At 44.0% G+C, this 16043-nt stretch overlaps 1 protein-coding gene across 1 annotated transcript in view; it reads left to right on the plus strand.

The window, feature by feature from the left end:
- The window catches only part of PTPRJ (protein tyrosine phosphatase receptor type J), a 175954-nt gene extending 161623 nt beyond the window's left edge, over positions 1-14331 (plus strand). Inside the window, exons 19-24 of the mRNA XM_081538864.1 lie at positions 1050-1123; positions 1229-1363; positions 5027-5146; positions 7166-7326; positions 8836-8971; positions 10702-14331. Coding sequence (XP_081394990.1) covers positions 1050-1123; positions 1229-1363; positions 5027-5146; positions 7166-7326; positions 8836-8971; positions 10702-10860 — 785 coding nt within the window. The 3' untranslated portion in view covers positions 10861-14331. The remainder of the gene's footprint in view (positions 1-1049; positions 1124-1228; positions 1364-5026; positions 5147-7165; positions 7327-8835; positions 8972-10701) is intronic.
- Positions 14332-16043: the final 1712 nt, after the last annotated feature.

Consider the following 16043-nt stretch of genomic DNA (forward strand, 5'->3'; position numbering starts at 1 on the left):
ATGCCTGTTTTTGAGGATTGACAGTGTCTGTAGCCTGACGTGAATTGTATCTGGATTCATGCCTGTTTTTGAGGATTGACGGTGTCTGTAGCCCGACGTGAATTATATCTGGATTCATGCCTGTTTTTGAGGATTGACGGTGTCTGTAGCCCGACATGAATTATATCTGGACTCATGCCTGTTTTTGAGGATTGACAGTGTCTGTAGCCCGACGTGAATTGTATCTGGATTCATGCCTGTTTTTGAGGATTGACAGTGTCTGTAGCCTGACATGAATTATATCTAGATTCATGCCTGTTTTTGAGGACTGACAGTGTCTGTAGCCCGACAGAGGCAACAGCACATTGAGTTTACTCTGGGAGTTTGCTTCTGTTTTGTGAACAAGTTCATTTGTGTCATATTTGAGATTCCACGTGTACCACTTGTAGTAGTCTTCTACACTCTGTTTATTCTTGCATTTGGGGCTATCTTTTTACAACAACTTTTTAATGAGAATAGAGAAAGCGTGAAAGGCTTAACTTTCTACCCTGAGGATCTACCCTGCTATGGTGGAAAGGGCACTGGATTTGAATTCTGGCTGCCACTCACCAGATGAAAGAGCTTGGAAAAATCACTTAGTCTCTCTGACCCTCAGTTTTCTCATCTGTAAAATGGGCACAGAAGCTCATAGGATGGTTGTGAGGGATAAATAACTGCGAAGGGCCTTCCCTGGCTTGTGGCATACACCCAAGGATGGAAGTAGTTGGTTTCATCTAGAAGATGGTCTGGAGTGGTTAAGAGCTTGGGCACCAGCTCCAGACTGTCCAGGTTCGAACCCTGGCTCTGCTACTTACTAGCTCTGCCCAGGGAATCATGTAACTTCTCTGTGCCATGGTCATATCTGCTGACGGCGGGAATGAAATAAGGCCTTGGATCTAAAACACTGAGCTATGCAGCTTCAAGGTGTGATGGAGCCCCCGCGTTTGCCATTTTGTACTTGTTTCTCTATTCTGATATGAGATATTCTATTCCGTATCCTAATGTGGAACTCTTTTCTTTGAATGTCACAGATGACATTTCCCGTGTCAAACTTTCAGTTCAGACCCATTCGACAGACGACTACATCAATGCCAACTACATGCCTGTGAGTGGGGAGCGGGGCTCGCCGGGCTGGCTGGCTGGGAGGAGGCCCTCGGGGCTCCTCTTCTGTCTCTTTGGGATTGACTCTGTGCTTCTTTCCATTTTTTAGGGCTACCATTCCAAAGAAGATTTTATTGCCACACAAGGACCTTTACCCAACACTCTGAAAGATTTCTGGCGTATGGTTTGGGAGAAAAATGTCTATGCCATTGTCATGCTGACCAAATGTGTTGAACAGGGAAGGGTAAGTAATTTTTATTTTTAGTATTATTCAGTTCATTCACTCATAGTTACTGTGGTGGAGGGTATTTTAAAACCTATTTTTTTAAAAAAGACACTCCCCCAAACATTAGCACTTCTATTCTTAGAAATGAGTTTTTTGTCTTTTTCTCCTCTAAAAGTTTTAAAAAAATGCTAAAAAAAAAAATCTATGTTATTGTTACCTTCTTTATGGACAGAAGAATGTTCTCTATGGATTAAGTCACTGCTGCTGGAGTTAATAGACGTCAAGGTTTGGGTTAGTGCAGCATAAGAACTTCGTGCGACTCCACCCTTCACCAGCTCCATGTTGACGCATTTTTTTGGTCGTGCCCCATGGCATGTGGCATCTTAGTTCCCCGACCAGGGATTGAACCCACGCCCCCTGCATTGGAAGCACAGTCATAACCAGTGGACCGCAGGGAAGTGCCCATCAGCTCTGTGAATGGCTGCAAGCCTGTCTTGTCCCTGAGCAACCAGCTGCACCTGTGAGATGACCAACCTGAGTGACTCAGTGATTTTCAAACTGAGTTTTTAGCATCGGAACCCTCTCTTTATGCAAAATTTCCAACTTATCCCTGGATAAGTCTCAGCAGTTCTCTCTCCCCTGGGATGGCCTGGAATCCCCCCATCAAAGATAAGATTTCTTCTAGTAATAAAATCCCTTGGCATCTCTAGTGGCTCAGATGGTAAAGAATCTGGCTGAAATGCAAGAGACCTAGGTTCAATCCCTGGGTTGGGAAGACTCCCTGGAGAAGGGCATGGCAACCCACTCCAGTATCCTCACCTGGAAAATCCCATGGACAGAGGAGCCTGCCGGGCTACAGTCCGTGGGGTTGCAAAGAGTCGGACACCACTGAGTGACTTTCACTTTTCCACAAATAAACCAGGGGGAATTGAAAAACATGGGCTAAATTCAGAAAAGTCTGTGCCTGAGGAATAGACCTCATGTGCTCTGTGAATCTTTTCATGTAGGTCTGTTGCTTGAAGAGGAGGGTGGGAGTCAAGTCCCTAAGCCCAAGGTTCTGAAACATGAACCTGCCTCGGAGCCGCCTGGAGGGTTTCTGCCTGCAGGGTCTCTGGTGGAGCCCAGAGCTCCGTTTCTGCCCTTCCTTGTGCTCTTGCTCCAGGGCGCTGGCACTATCCCAGGCATCCTTTCCTTCCATGTCCTTTGCTTTCACTTTAATTGGGCAGCTGTGTATCTGTCCCCAAGTGCCGTGTAAGGTCCTGGGCGGGCGGCTGGGGTGGAGGAGGGAGAGGTAATAAGGAGCAGTCAGAGGTGGTTCCCATCTTCGCTTTATCTGTGATGCAGAAGGTTGGGTTCTGTACCTGCTTCTTACATCAGAGCAGGTTATTATGCAAACGAAAGGCCACTGCTTATGTGTACAAATAAACTTTATGGTGCTGTTGAACCCCAGGCTTCACACGTGGAACATTCTCCTAAATATCTGTTAGATAAGTGAAAACAATATAGTTAATGGAGAGCAAGGCACATTTAAATGGGCCCTTGTTCATTTTTTTAAAAAGTTAATTAATTTTTTGGCTATGCTGGGTCTTCGTTGTGGCACACAGGCTCAGTAGTTGCGTCTCGAGGGCCCTTGTTCATCTTACATTGGGAGGGAAGTGGATGTTAATGACTAAGGGAGAGGAGAAAGGCACCTGTATTATTGTTGTTCAGATGCTAGGTTGTGTCTGACTCTTTGCGACCCCATGAACTGCAGCACGCCTGGTTTCCTCTGTCCTTCACTATCTCCCAGAGTTTGCTCAAACTCATGTCCGTTGAGTCGGTGTGTGAAAAGTGTGAAAGTGAAAGTTGCTCAGTCGTGTCTGACTCTTTGGCGACCCCATGGACTGTAGCCCACCAGGCGCCTCTCCATGGAATTCTCCAGCCCAGAATACTGAGTGGGTAGCCATTTCCTTCTCCAGGGGATCCTCCCGACCCAGGAATCGAACTGGGGTCTCCTGCATTGCAGGTGAATTCTTTACCAGCTGAACGAGTTGATGATACCATCCAACCATCTCCTCCTCCGTCACCCACTTCTCTTCCTGTCCTCAATCTTTCCCAGCATCAGGGTCGTTTCCAGTGAGTTGGCTCTTCACGTCAGGTGGCCAAAGTTTTGGAGCTTCAGCATCAGTCCTTCCAATGAATTTTCAGGGTTGATTTCCTTTAGAATTGACTGATTACCTGCACTAGATTCTCCACATATGTTATTTTTCCCTCTAACAACCCTGGGAGATGTTACTATTTTATAGATGGGGAAACCGAAGCTTCGAGTTTAAGAACTTGCCCACAAGTTAGCAATGTAAATCCAGCTGGTAAGAGACCAACTTAGGCAAAAACTCCATGCCAGTATATGCCCGAGTCCTGTGTTCTTTCTTGGAGCAGTGGTCCAGAAGCTGGGATTTTTTTTGGCATTAACCAATAAAATTTATTAATATATCATGTGGCAAAGTTACTAATATCATGAACAACTTAAATTATTGGTTTTCAATTGGTTTCAACAAAGAGAAAAATTACATCAAAATCAATATAACTTTTTACATGAATTAACTCAAAAAATGTCAGAGGTTGACCTTACTCTTTCGTGAAGAAAATAAAATGGCATAGTTTAGTGTTACCTTCTTCCAGCTTTCACCAAGTGCCAACATCAAGTACCGTTTAAGTCAGTTTCTTAGTTGAGTACGAGGTGCTTACGAGTTGTGCTGAGCTAGCACCTCAGCCGTGTCCGACTCTGTGTGACCCCATGGACTGTATGTAGCCCGCCAGGCTCCCTTGTGGGGATGCTCCAGGCAAGAATACTGGAGGGGTTGCCATGCCCTCCTCCAGGGGATCTTTCCGACCCAGAGATCGAACCCAGGTCTCCTGCATTGCAGGCGTATTCTTTACTGTCTGAGCTAGCAGGGAAGCCCATGAGGTGTTTATGATTTTCTACAAATTAAGATTTTTTAAAAAGCAGAAGCTGGGATCTTTTAATAAATACAGATCTCTGGGCCAGAGTTAGCATCTCTGGAGTTGAGAAGCAGGCATCTGTTTTTAAAGCAAAACAAACCTCTCATTTTTAAAAAAGTCAGTTACCAAATGGGGATTCAGATACTTTCAGAGAGTGGTTGTTTCTTGATTTTTATTTCTGTTCACATTTGCCCACTGGCTGTCAAAATCAAAGACCTCAAAATGATTTAATCTGATTTTCTTTTTTTTTTTTTGGTGTTAATATTTGTATTGTAGTTAGTGTATATCTAAAAGTCTTGAGAAAAGCTCTCATTTCTTCTGCACGTAGAGAAGTTTACTTAAGTGAAGAGTTGGTGGAAGGGCTGCTGTAGGGCTCAGGAGCTGGGTGGGCACAGGGTCCTCTATGAAGAAACAGTGGTTGCTCAGCTGTAAGTCAGTTTCTGTGCAGAAATCGGAGCTCAGTGTTGGCTAGGTCTTCTGATTTCTCAAGAGAAGCCAGAAATCTAGATTTTTATGGGAAGACTCCCAAGTTTATAAAGTTGGTAGGAATTGAAAATTAAAATACAAAATTCCAAGGGTCAGGCAGAACCCATGTAAGGCATGGATTCAGACTCTGATGATCGGTTTTAATATCTCATCTCCTTGTGAGGTTTAAGTGATGGCAGACAGTGTGATCTGAGTGTTTGCATTTTATTCTAGACCAAATGTGAGGAGTACTGGCCCTCCAAGCAGGCTCAGGATTACGGGGATATAACTGTGGCAATGACGTCTGAAATTGTTCTTCCAGAATGGACCATCAGAGACTTCACAGTGAAAAATGTAAGTAAGAAGTCAAGACACATAGATCTCATATAAAATTAGCATACATTACTTTTGGGATGATGCTTTTGATATTGATATAAATCATTTTTTTTACGCATCAGAAAAATATTTTTGCTTTCTTCTTTATAGAATGTAACAATCTGTATCTGCATATACTCTAATGCAACCCATTGGCTTTGCTTGCTTGAGAATTTCATAAGTTATTCTTAAATGAATCTTAGGAGCATGGCTCAGCATCTTTAACTTCTTTTCTTCTGCTTCCAGATGACCTGCTTATAGAGTTTTTCTTACAGATCAAGGCCCTTTTGGATTGTTTGGTTGGAAATTTGACATCAGGAGTGTTCATTTGCTGTTGAAATAGTTTATGATGACAGTTACATTAATAGGAGTCCAGGACATATACATATGGCCTCCTTTCCCCTCAAAAGTTATGAAAACAAATGCAACTAAATTGTGTAGGCATTCTAAGAAGTCAGTATATGTGTCCTTTTTATTTTTTAATGGTATTTAAAAATTGAATCAGTGTCATGGGTGACACTGATATCTTTTGATGGCTGTGTAAATCGATATAGCCCTCTATATTTTATATCAAAGGCATAAAAATATCTGTTCCCCTTTGATCTGCTGATTTCAAGTTTGAGAATCTGTCCTAGAGAAATAATCTGAAATACAGGAGAAGCATTATTCTTTTTTAAATATTCATTTATTTATGTGGTTGCCCTGGGTCTTAGTTGCAGCTTGCGGGATCTAGTTCCCTGACCAGGGATTGAAACCCAGGCCCCCTGCATCAGAAGCACAGAGTCTTAGCCGCTGAACCACCAGGGAAGCCCTAATGTATATATACTAAAAAAGAAAATAAATATGCTTCAAAGGGTAGCTGTCATTAAGGAGCAAATGCCTGGCATCCAGGTGTAGCACACACAGGTGAGGTCAGTCCCCAGGTGCAGGCATAGTGAGTACAGTTGACTCAGGAGTGGGGATGGTTCAGCCAGGGCAGAGTTCTGATAATTAAGGGTATGTGCTTTGGCCCACTGTAGGAAGGAAGTCTGTGTCATCACTAACTCTGTTATGATGAGCTTCACTTTCTGTTGTCTGTCTGAAGTTGAAATAGATGTTTTTTGGGGGGGAGTCCTTTCTCAAACTCCTACAGCTCTAAATATTTACTTGGTGCTTGCTGATTGCTTATCACTTTATTTAATTCTTTGGAAAGTGAAAGTTGCTCAGTCATGTCTGACTCTTGGCAACCCCATGGACTATACAGTCCATGGAATTCTCCAGGCCAGAATACTGTAGTGGGTAGCCCTTCCCTTCTCCAGGGGATCTTCCCAACCCAGGGATCGAATCCAGGTCTCCCACATTGCAAGTGGATTCTTTACCAGCTGAGCCACAGGGGAAGCCCAAGAATACTGGAGTGGGTAGCCTATCCCTTCTCCAGTGGATCTTCCTGACCCAGGAATTGAACTGGAGTCTCCTGCATTGCAGCCGGATTCTTCACCAACTGAGCTATCAGGGAAGCCAAAATTCTTTGGAAGACATGTGAATTATGAGACAGTTCTTGCCCTGAAGGCACTGGTTATCATAGTTAGATTTGCATAAATTTATTTCTGGTTGGTGACATTCTCCCTTGGGCTCAGGGATGGGGGTTTATGAAGCTCTAAGGAGGTGTGAGTGCAGTATTGGCAGGGGACTGTGGTGAAAAGGGAAGATTCTGAACTCAAAACTGAAGGATACGAGATTTCTGGCTCTGAGCTGAGTGTTAGAGAAGTCACTTCACAACTTGGAAAATTTGTTTCCCCTTCTTTAAAGGGAGATAATAAACCCTCCTGCTTGGCATGTTATACGGATTTGCAGTCCGTGCAAGCACTTTATTAGCTATTTTACCAATGTACAATTCTAATTTGTAGTCACAACCACGTCTGAGCTGCTTTTCAGCTGTACCATGTAGTTCAGCCTTCAGGTATGGCTTGATCCAGCTTGCCTTTCTCTCTGGCTCTAACCTCGTTGCTTGGTTTTTAGATTCCGACAAGTGAGAGTCACCCTCTGCGTCAGTTCCATTTCACCTCCTGGCCTGACCACGGTGTTCCTGACACCACTGATCTACTCATCAACTTCCGGTACCTTGTTCGTGACTACATGAAGCAGAGTCCTCCTGAGTCGCCAATACTGGTGCATTGCAGGTATGCATATGGTTCTCCATGTGTGTGTGACAGATTTCAAATGTAATTATCAATATGGACACTTTTGAAAAGAGAAGAAAGCCTGAGAGGGAATGCAATAGGTATTTATAAATTCAAGAATGTTTGGATATGGGACGATGGATTTATTCCCTAAACCTTGAGACTTTAGAACAGGGATTAGCAAACAATAGCCTGTGGGTCAGATTTGGTCAGCTAACTGTATTTTTAAAAAAATCATAACATATTTTATTTCTCATTTATAATATTTTCCTTTGAGATATTTCAATGTTACAAAAATACAGAAAATAATAATTTAACAAAGGTCAGCATGACACCATATATGTTTCTTTTTGTTAATAATACATTACAGGTATAATTAAAGTCTCTACTTACCAGCCTCCTATCCCATTCTCCTTACACAGGTGAACATTTGGTCCTAAAGTTGATCTGTATCATTCCCTTGCATGCTTTTATATTTTATTGCATATGTAGGTAACTCTATTGTTTTATATGGCTTTAAACTTTTACTAGATTTTATAATGTATAAATCATTCTGCAGCCTGTTTTCTTTAGCATTTTGGTTTGCTGCTTAACAGTGTTGAGATACATAATTCTAGTTCATTTTATTTATTTAAAAATATGTTTTCCACATACAAAAACTGTCTGTAAATGAATGTATACAACCTGATAAGTTTGGAGATGAGTATACCTCCATGGAGCCATCACCACAATCTATCTGGCTGCCTGTTTTCATCAATAAAGTTTTACAGCCACGTCCCTTGGGTTAATAGTATCTATGGTTGCTTTCACGCTGCCGAGGCAGGACGAGTCTGCAAAGCTGATGATATTTTACTTTCTGGTCCTTAAGAGAAAAAAATTACCACCTCCTCCTGCAGAACAACAATAAATTAGCTTTGGAGCTAAAGGAATTGATTTTGGGACAGAAGAAGGGAGGGAATTTGTTACCCTTTGAGAGTAACAGATTGAAATGGATGAAACTTGCCATCCTAGATACAGTGGCAACTTCGATGGGACTGAGATTAAAGACCTCTAACGGGGTGTCTTATTTGTGGCATCTGATTTGAAAGTAACTTTAGGACTTGGGTCCCAGTTCCACGTTAGTACAGTCTGACTTGCTGAGGTTTTAATTAAGCCAGTGGTTAATGGCCCTGGCCTTGCCCCTCAAAGCCTGGTAGCTGGGGAGGGCAGGATATATGCACAGATGGGGAGGTGGGAGTTTTGTAGCAGAGGTGGCCCATGTTAGGTGGTGCTAGTGGTTAAGAACCTGCTTTCCAAGGCAGGAGATACAGGAGACTCAAGTTCTATCCCTGGGTCAGGAAGGTCCCCTGGAGGAGGGCATGGCAACCCACTCCAGTATTCTTGCCTGGACAATCCCGTGGGCAGAGGAGCCTGGTGGGCTACAGTCCACGGGATCGCAACGAGTCGGACACGACTGGAGCGACTTAGCACACTCAACCCGTGCTGACGTGCCCATGTCCCTCTTTTCAGTGCTGGGGTGGGAAGGACGGGCACCTTCGTTGCCATCGATCGTCTCATCTATCAGATAGAGAACGAGGACACTGTGGACGTCTACGGCATCGTGTACGACCTTCGCATGCACAGGCCTTTGATGGTGCAAACAGAGGTGAGGCCGATGTCTGTGCTGGACAATTCTCCCTTCTTGTCTGTGTTTTTTTTTTTTTAATTTTATTTATTTATTTAAATTGGAGTACAATTGCTTTACAGTGTAAATTTCTGGTATACAATAATGTGAATCAGCTATATGTGTTCCCTGAAATGTTCCTGATAAACAGTATATTCCAGGCGTGTTCCCAACAAGTCAATTGGGAAATAGCCCTCCTCAGAGCTGTCAGGGTGAAGGCATCCTGACCTGGATAGAGCAGAATATTAGTCTGGTCTCAGACTGTCACTCTGAACCAGTTTAGAACTCTGTGAAGAGCTGCTGTGTTTCTGAGCCCAGCGGAGAATGTTCTGGAGGCCTGAGTACATTGTGTGCTTTGGGGTGGGAAGACTGGAATCGCTTCCTGTGTCAGTTGGTAGAGAGATCTTCTTTTTTCTGCTCTAATTATATGGAGTCGTGGTTCTTAATCTTTTAGATTTTGGGTAACACAGAAATCTAATGCCTGCTTACAGATGTTCTCGTCCTTTTTTAAAATATTTTGAAAATTGGATAAATTTGTTCATATCAAAAAACTTAGTACAGGATTATATAGAGGACGTTTTTCTCTTTTGCCTTTTCTTTGCCAATTCCGTGGCCTAGAGGTGGTTAGTGTTTACAGCTTGCATAGCTCCAATACTTTGGCCAGCTCATGCGAAGAGCTGACTCATTTGAAAAGACCCTGATGCTGGGAAGGATTGAAGGCGGGAGGAGAAGGGGATGACAGAGGGTGAGATGGTTGGATGGCATCACCGACTCAATGGACATGGGTTTGAGCAGACTCCGGGAGCTGGTGACGGACAGGGAAGCCTGGCGTGTGCAGTCTATGGGGCTGCAAAGTGTCAGACATGACTTAGCAACTGAACGACAGCGACAATATATCTTTATAGGCTTCTTTATGTAAATCTGTTAAAAAAAATCTATACGTGTACACACATATTTTATTTTTTTGAGAAGAATTTATAATTAGCTTTTTTTTTTTTTTGCCTTTTGGTGACTTGGTTATTTCATTTAATATAATGTCCTCAAGTTCATTCATGTTTTAGCATATTGCAGATTTTCCTTCCTAGAGCATATTTGAAAAATTGGATCCTATTTTATATATAATGCTGCCCTATGATTTTTTTTTTTCCTCTTAAAGCTTGTGGATGTCTTTCAGCAAACACCTCTTCTTCTTTCTAATGGCTACCTGCAGATTTTGATGTGCTTGCCTGAAGGGTGGGGACCCTGATTATAACCCCAAACTCTACACCTCCCCGGAGGATAGGAGCCTTCAGCTCAACCCTGATCATCCACCTTTATTTCACCCCTTTCATTGAGGATCATAAGTTTACTCCTTATTCTTCACATCCTCCCTAGCCAAAAAACTGTTGGGCATTTTAGTGATTGAATATACATGTGCCTTAGTTCCTCCACATATTTGCTTTGCCCTTCCTTAAGATTCTGCTACTTCTTGAGGAGCCGAGCTGTGTGTGGGGTGCAGCCCTCTGGTTGATACTCACTAGTGATGAGAACCTTGCTATCTCTAGTTTCAGATTTCACCGCTATGTAATTACTCCTTGACCACGTGAACTTGGGAGTGTTCGCTTGTGGGTTGGTGAGTGGGGTTGGAGGGTGGAAATCTGTTTGAAAAAGCCTTGGGTGCTAATCTTTGCTGCTCCTTTGTTTGTTTTTTTTTCTCTTTCTTTTTCTCACAGGACCAGTATGTTTTCCTCAATCAGTGTGTTTTGGATATAATCAGATCCCAGAAGGACTCGAAAGTGGATCTCATCTACCAGAACACAACTGCAATGACAATCTATGAGAACCTTGCACCCATGACCACGTTTGGAAAGACAAATGGTTACATTGCCTAATTCCAAAGGAAAACCTTTCTGGAGTTAACCAGACTGTCACACCCACAGCGAAGGAAAATGCCCCGATGCTGACATGTTTTTATATGTCTAATATCCTAATTCTTTGTTCTGTTTTGTTAGAACTAATTTGAGAGTGTGAAGCTGCACGTGTGAACCATGACAAGTGGCGGGCTGGGGCTATCAGGGGCTGTGGACGGGGGGTGAGCTAATCAACTACATTCCTGATCACCGATGGGATGAGTTCACTTTTTGTTTTTTTCTCTTGAGAATTACAGAAGACCAGGAAAAGTGAGCTATGATTTTTTTTTCTTTTACAAGACATTCTTTTTTGAAAAGACTATTTTATATGATTCACATGCTAAAGCCAGGATTGTGTTGGGTTGAATATATTTTAAGTATCAGAGGTCTATTTTTACCTACTGTATCTTGGAATCTAGCTGATGGAAAATACGTAATTGTGGATGATTATCACACGGGGAGGGGTATGTGGTGCCTCTTCTGCCTGTGTTTTCTATTTGAACATGTGCCTTTTCTGAATTATGCTTCCACAGGCAAAACTTAGTAGATATCTCTATTTTTATACTGAATCTCATAATTGGACTATGTGGAATATTTAAACAGTAGTTTAGTATCGGAGGTTCAGCCTTCTCAGTAACATTCCTGTTCTCGTTTGATTAGAGAAGATCTCGCCTCCATCCCCCTACTTTCCCATCTCCTGTTTTGTGGTCCATTCTTTTGTTCCTTGTCCCCTCCTATTTTTCCCCAAAGATATTTCTGATGCCCACATTTTTTGCCCATTGGTTGAGCAAGAGTGGAAACTAAATTATCACCTTGAGAATTTGGGGGGTGGGAGTCGAGGGAAGCAGAGGAACCCTTCAGTGACACAATAATCTTACTGTCCCTGTTGTATCTTTTTTCTCATTTCTGTATTTGGTAAGGAGGATTATTTAAAGGTGCAATATGTGACTTAGTGATTCATGACGCTCTAGGTTTTAGTAACGTTTTACTCAGGTTGGCATTTTATGTGTCTCTGTGTGTCCGTGTATGTGTGTGTGTGTGTGTGTGTTTCTAAGAGTGTGGCAATCTGTGAACACTTCCGTGTGAAAACGGTGTCAGATGAATCCCTTCTTAAAGTCTACTGGCTTTAGTCTGTATCTGCAGTGACACATATCCGTATCTACTGTATATATATATACTAAACTCTTAAAACAGTCATTCCTTGGAATTGAGGTGTACAAAGTTTGAATTTGTATCAAAGATGTAATTATTATTTTTGAAACCTCTTTTTCACTATACTGCTGCTGTAATTACTTTGATTTTTTTTTTAACTGTAGATTAATTTTTGTTGTTATTGTCATCTGGCTTTCAGGTGTGTATCCACCGAGAGTTTCCGAATCTATGTGGATTTATTTTATTGGTACATAATCTGTAAACTCAAGGCATTAATTAACATGAAAGGATTTGTTTCTTTTTTTGTTTTGTTTATTTTACATTGTGGCTCAGGTTCTATTTTGAAGATGTATTAAGTTTCTCCTCCAATAAGCAATGAAGTATTCAAGGTCTTATGAAGGATAGATCAAGTCCATCACGTGCTGTGGCTGTTTCCCACAGTAATAAGTCCTGCTGTAAGTGTAGGATGATGTGTCCTACTGGAAATGGGAGTGGGGTCTTCTCTGAGTGGCCCGGTCACTCTGGACCTCTCCTGACCCTGCTGTGCGCCCCAGCTTGCTGGTGCTTTGAACACTGATGGGACAGTCCGGTGTCTTTGGGTCACAAAGGGGGAACCACAGTGTACGGAGAACCCTTGATTCAGTGCCGAGGTCGAGGGCTATACGTCTTTTGTCTCCCTTTCCCTTTGAGGTACTGAAAGGAATAAAGGAGAGGTGATGATGGTGTTGTGTTTTGGGAGAACCTTACTTCCCAAATGGAAATTGCACTTTTGGCCAAGTCCTTTGCTGTCTGTGGTAGAAAGCAGTTCACTCCATGTCAGGCCCTTCGAGGAGCGGGCTGGCCAGGCTGGGCCAGGTCCTCTTTGGTCCTGTATCAGGGAAGCCCTGCCATCCTGGGCTGTTGTGTGAAGCTGGGTTTGAGCGATGGCTTCCGAGTCCCTCACGCGGGTCTGCCCCTCGCGCGCCTATCTTGGAGAGTTCCCTAACTTCTTCAGAGGTCCCGGGCCAGGCGGCAGTTCTGGGATCCCACCCCTTCCCATGCCAGTTTGCCAGGAAACCATGGTGATGGGTGCCGAGGTATCATCAAGTCCCATGTAGGTGTACACCCTGCCCGCATCACTGCTGCTGCCCTGGAGAAGTCGGGGGGAAGGACTTGAGTCCAGAAATTCCTTTAAAAGATGAAAGCAACAATAATTAGAAACATATGGGTGTAAAAAATGCAAAGATCAGAAACCCTCCTCCCTTCCGCCTGGGATGAGCTTGGGAAATGGGCCGCCGCCTGGTCAGCCACACTCAGACGTCACCCCCGGTCCTGGGAGGAAGGCTTGCGGTGGCCAGGTCTGGCTTCCAAATGGGCAGGTCACACGAAGGCCATGCACTATGCTGCTCTGCATCCTGAAGAGGCCTGGCGGCGGGCCAGGGGGCGGGGTGGTGGTGGTGGTGAGGGTATTTATAGCTCAGTGATTGAAAAGGGAAGATTAACGTGTAAATAAAGAGGATGGGCGGGCTGAGGGCTGGTCACAGAGAGAGAAAGCGCTTTTGAGCTCCTGCCCTAAACCGTCCCAGCAGCAATGAGCTAAAATCGGAGTACAGTGGGGTCAGGGGGATGGCGTGATCGCCCCTGCATAGTATTTGACAAGTGCAGAAGTAAACCAGCCAGCGTGAGTTTAGCTGGTTTGAGGGATTTCGGCCTCTAAAATCTTCTTCCAAGAGCAGGACGTTTTTGTCTGCAAAGTTAAATCTAGTGATGGTTGGCAGCAGTGTGAAATGAGATGCAGGTCGGTTCCCTGTGGCCACGTGACAACCACCAGCTAGATTTTGGCATACTTGACCACTGGACGTGGGCATCACCAAGTTGGAGGCTCCTGGGGCTTGGAGCCGACTATGCAGCTGATCGATGTTTGCTTTTCATCTGGGGGTGAAAAAGCCTGGTTTCTTTTTGAAATGCTTGATTGCACTTGCTGAGCTAAACAAGCCTTGGTGACTGATGTTGATTTGCCTCCAAAGTCCAAGTTCTGAGTTTTCAGACTCTGTGTAGCAGTTGAGTATTCAATATACTGTAGCTTTTTATCCCCTCGGGGGCGCATATGAATAGGATGTGTTGAAGTGGACTCTAAAACTGTAATTTTCTTGTAACTATTTTGGAATGATGCATATTTCTAATGTTTGTTATACTTGTACAGAGTATTGCTGTTGGTGGCTTTTTTCCCCCCTTTGGTTTGTTTTTTAAGGAAAAACATGGCCTGAAAAAATTTTTTTTAAAAAGACTTATAAATACCAAATATAAAAGAATGTCAACACATTATGCCTCTGTTTGTTTGTCTTTCTGCCTCCTTACTTTACATCCAAATCATATCATTTACTGAGCAGTTTACTGGCCTGGGTTCAGCTGGGGGATCCTTAACAAAAGCACGTTTCCCTTGGGATTTTTCCACACTGTTTTGATTTGCTAGGGGCTGCTGTAACAAAGTACAGCACGCTGAGGGGCTTACAAGGATCATCTCCCAGTCCTGGAGGCTAGTTGGCCGAGATCGAGGGGTCAGCAGGGTGGTTTCCTCTGAGGCCACTCTGGCCAGTGGACGACCGTCTTGCCTCTGAGTGTCCTAATCTCTTGTTACAAGGACACCAGTCACCGTGGATCACAGCTCATGACCTCATTTGACCTTGGTTACCTCTGGAAAGACTCTTATCTCCAAATACAGTTGCGCTGGGAGGCACTGGAGGTTAGGATTTCAGCACATAAACTTTGGGGGCACATAAGTCAGCCCAAAGGGCTTCCCTGGTGGCTCAGTGGTAAAGAATCCACCTGCAATGCAGGAGATGTGGGTTCCATCCCTGGATTGGGACGATCCCCGGAGGAGGAAATGGCAACCCACTCCAGTATTCTTGCCTGGAGAATTCCACTGACAGAGGAGCCTGGCGGGCTACAGTCCACGGGTTCACAAAAGCGTTGGACCACGACTCAGCGACTAAACAACAGCAGCAACAACAAAAGTCAGCCCAGAACAGCCATGGAGGTGATCAAGTGGGGGCCCAGGGAGAGTGAGCGGGCCGCTGAAGTGTGGTTGCGTGTCTCAGAGGGTGGGAGGCAGGCTCTGCAGGTGGACAGACACCCCCTTGGGGGCAGCTTACATGCCTTAGGCAAGCCTCCAGGATCTTTAGAGGCTTTCTGGTTGATAGATTTGGGGAATCTCAAAATTTCTGGGGGACAGTAGCAGTTTGGGGGGTTTTTCTTTCATCTCACCCCCTTATGCATTGATGCAAACTCTTAAGTAGACTGAGATGATTTTAAGATATCTCTTGCTCCTCTTCCCTGAAATAAATCAATCCATTCAACAGTGATGTATTGAGTACCTACTGTCCACCAGCAACTATACCTTGTTGGCTGAGGGTTCAACTGTGAACAAAATAGGAATCTCTGCCCTTGTGGAAAGTGAAAGTCACTCAGTGGTGGCTGGACTCTTTGCAGCCCCAAGGGTATACAGTCCGCGGAATTCTCCAGGCCAGAATTCTGGAGTGGGTAGCCATTCCCTTCTCCAAGGGATCTTCCCAACCCAGGGATCGAACCCAGGTCTCCCGCATTGCAAGCAGATTCTTTACCAGCAAAGAGGAGGTGGACAAACATATGTAATTTAAATCCTTAGTAGGTTACAATCTAACAGATGATGAACATATGATGAGAAATAGTGTATCACACCTGGATGCACCAACTCGTTTTCACTAAGGCAGTGCAGCCACAGTGTGTCAAGGAGAAAGTGTTGCTACACGCTCATCACTCAATCCCTGCTTCAAGCCCGTCAGGAAGACAAAGGTGAACACAGCAGAAGTCCTGCCCAGGAGAAGCAGACAGTCCAGAGGGCCAGGGACACGAGGGATGCAAGCGCAAAATGAACCCGAAAAATACCAGAAGCGATTTAAAGGCGCAGGAGACAGGAATCCCAGGAGTGTGAGAGGGGATGGCAGGTGAGCTGAATCTTGAGCAGGATTTTAGTAGGCGGATACAAGGGGGAAGGC

The sequence above is a fragment of the Giraffa tippelskirchi genome, chromosome 11 (assembly GCF_054371585.1).
Source record: "Giraffa tippelskirchi isolate mGirTip1 chromosome 11, T2T-mGirTip1v1.2.pri, whole genome shotgun sequence".
Classification (NCBI taxonomy): domain Eukaryota; kingdom Metazoa; phylum Chordata; class Mammalia; order Artiodactyla; family Giraffidae; genus Giraffa; species Giraffa tippelskirchi.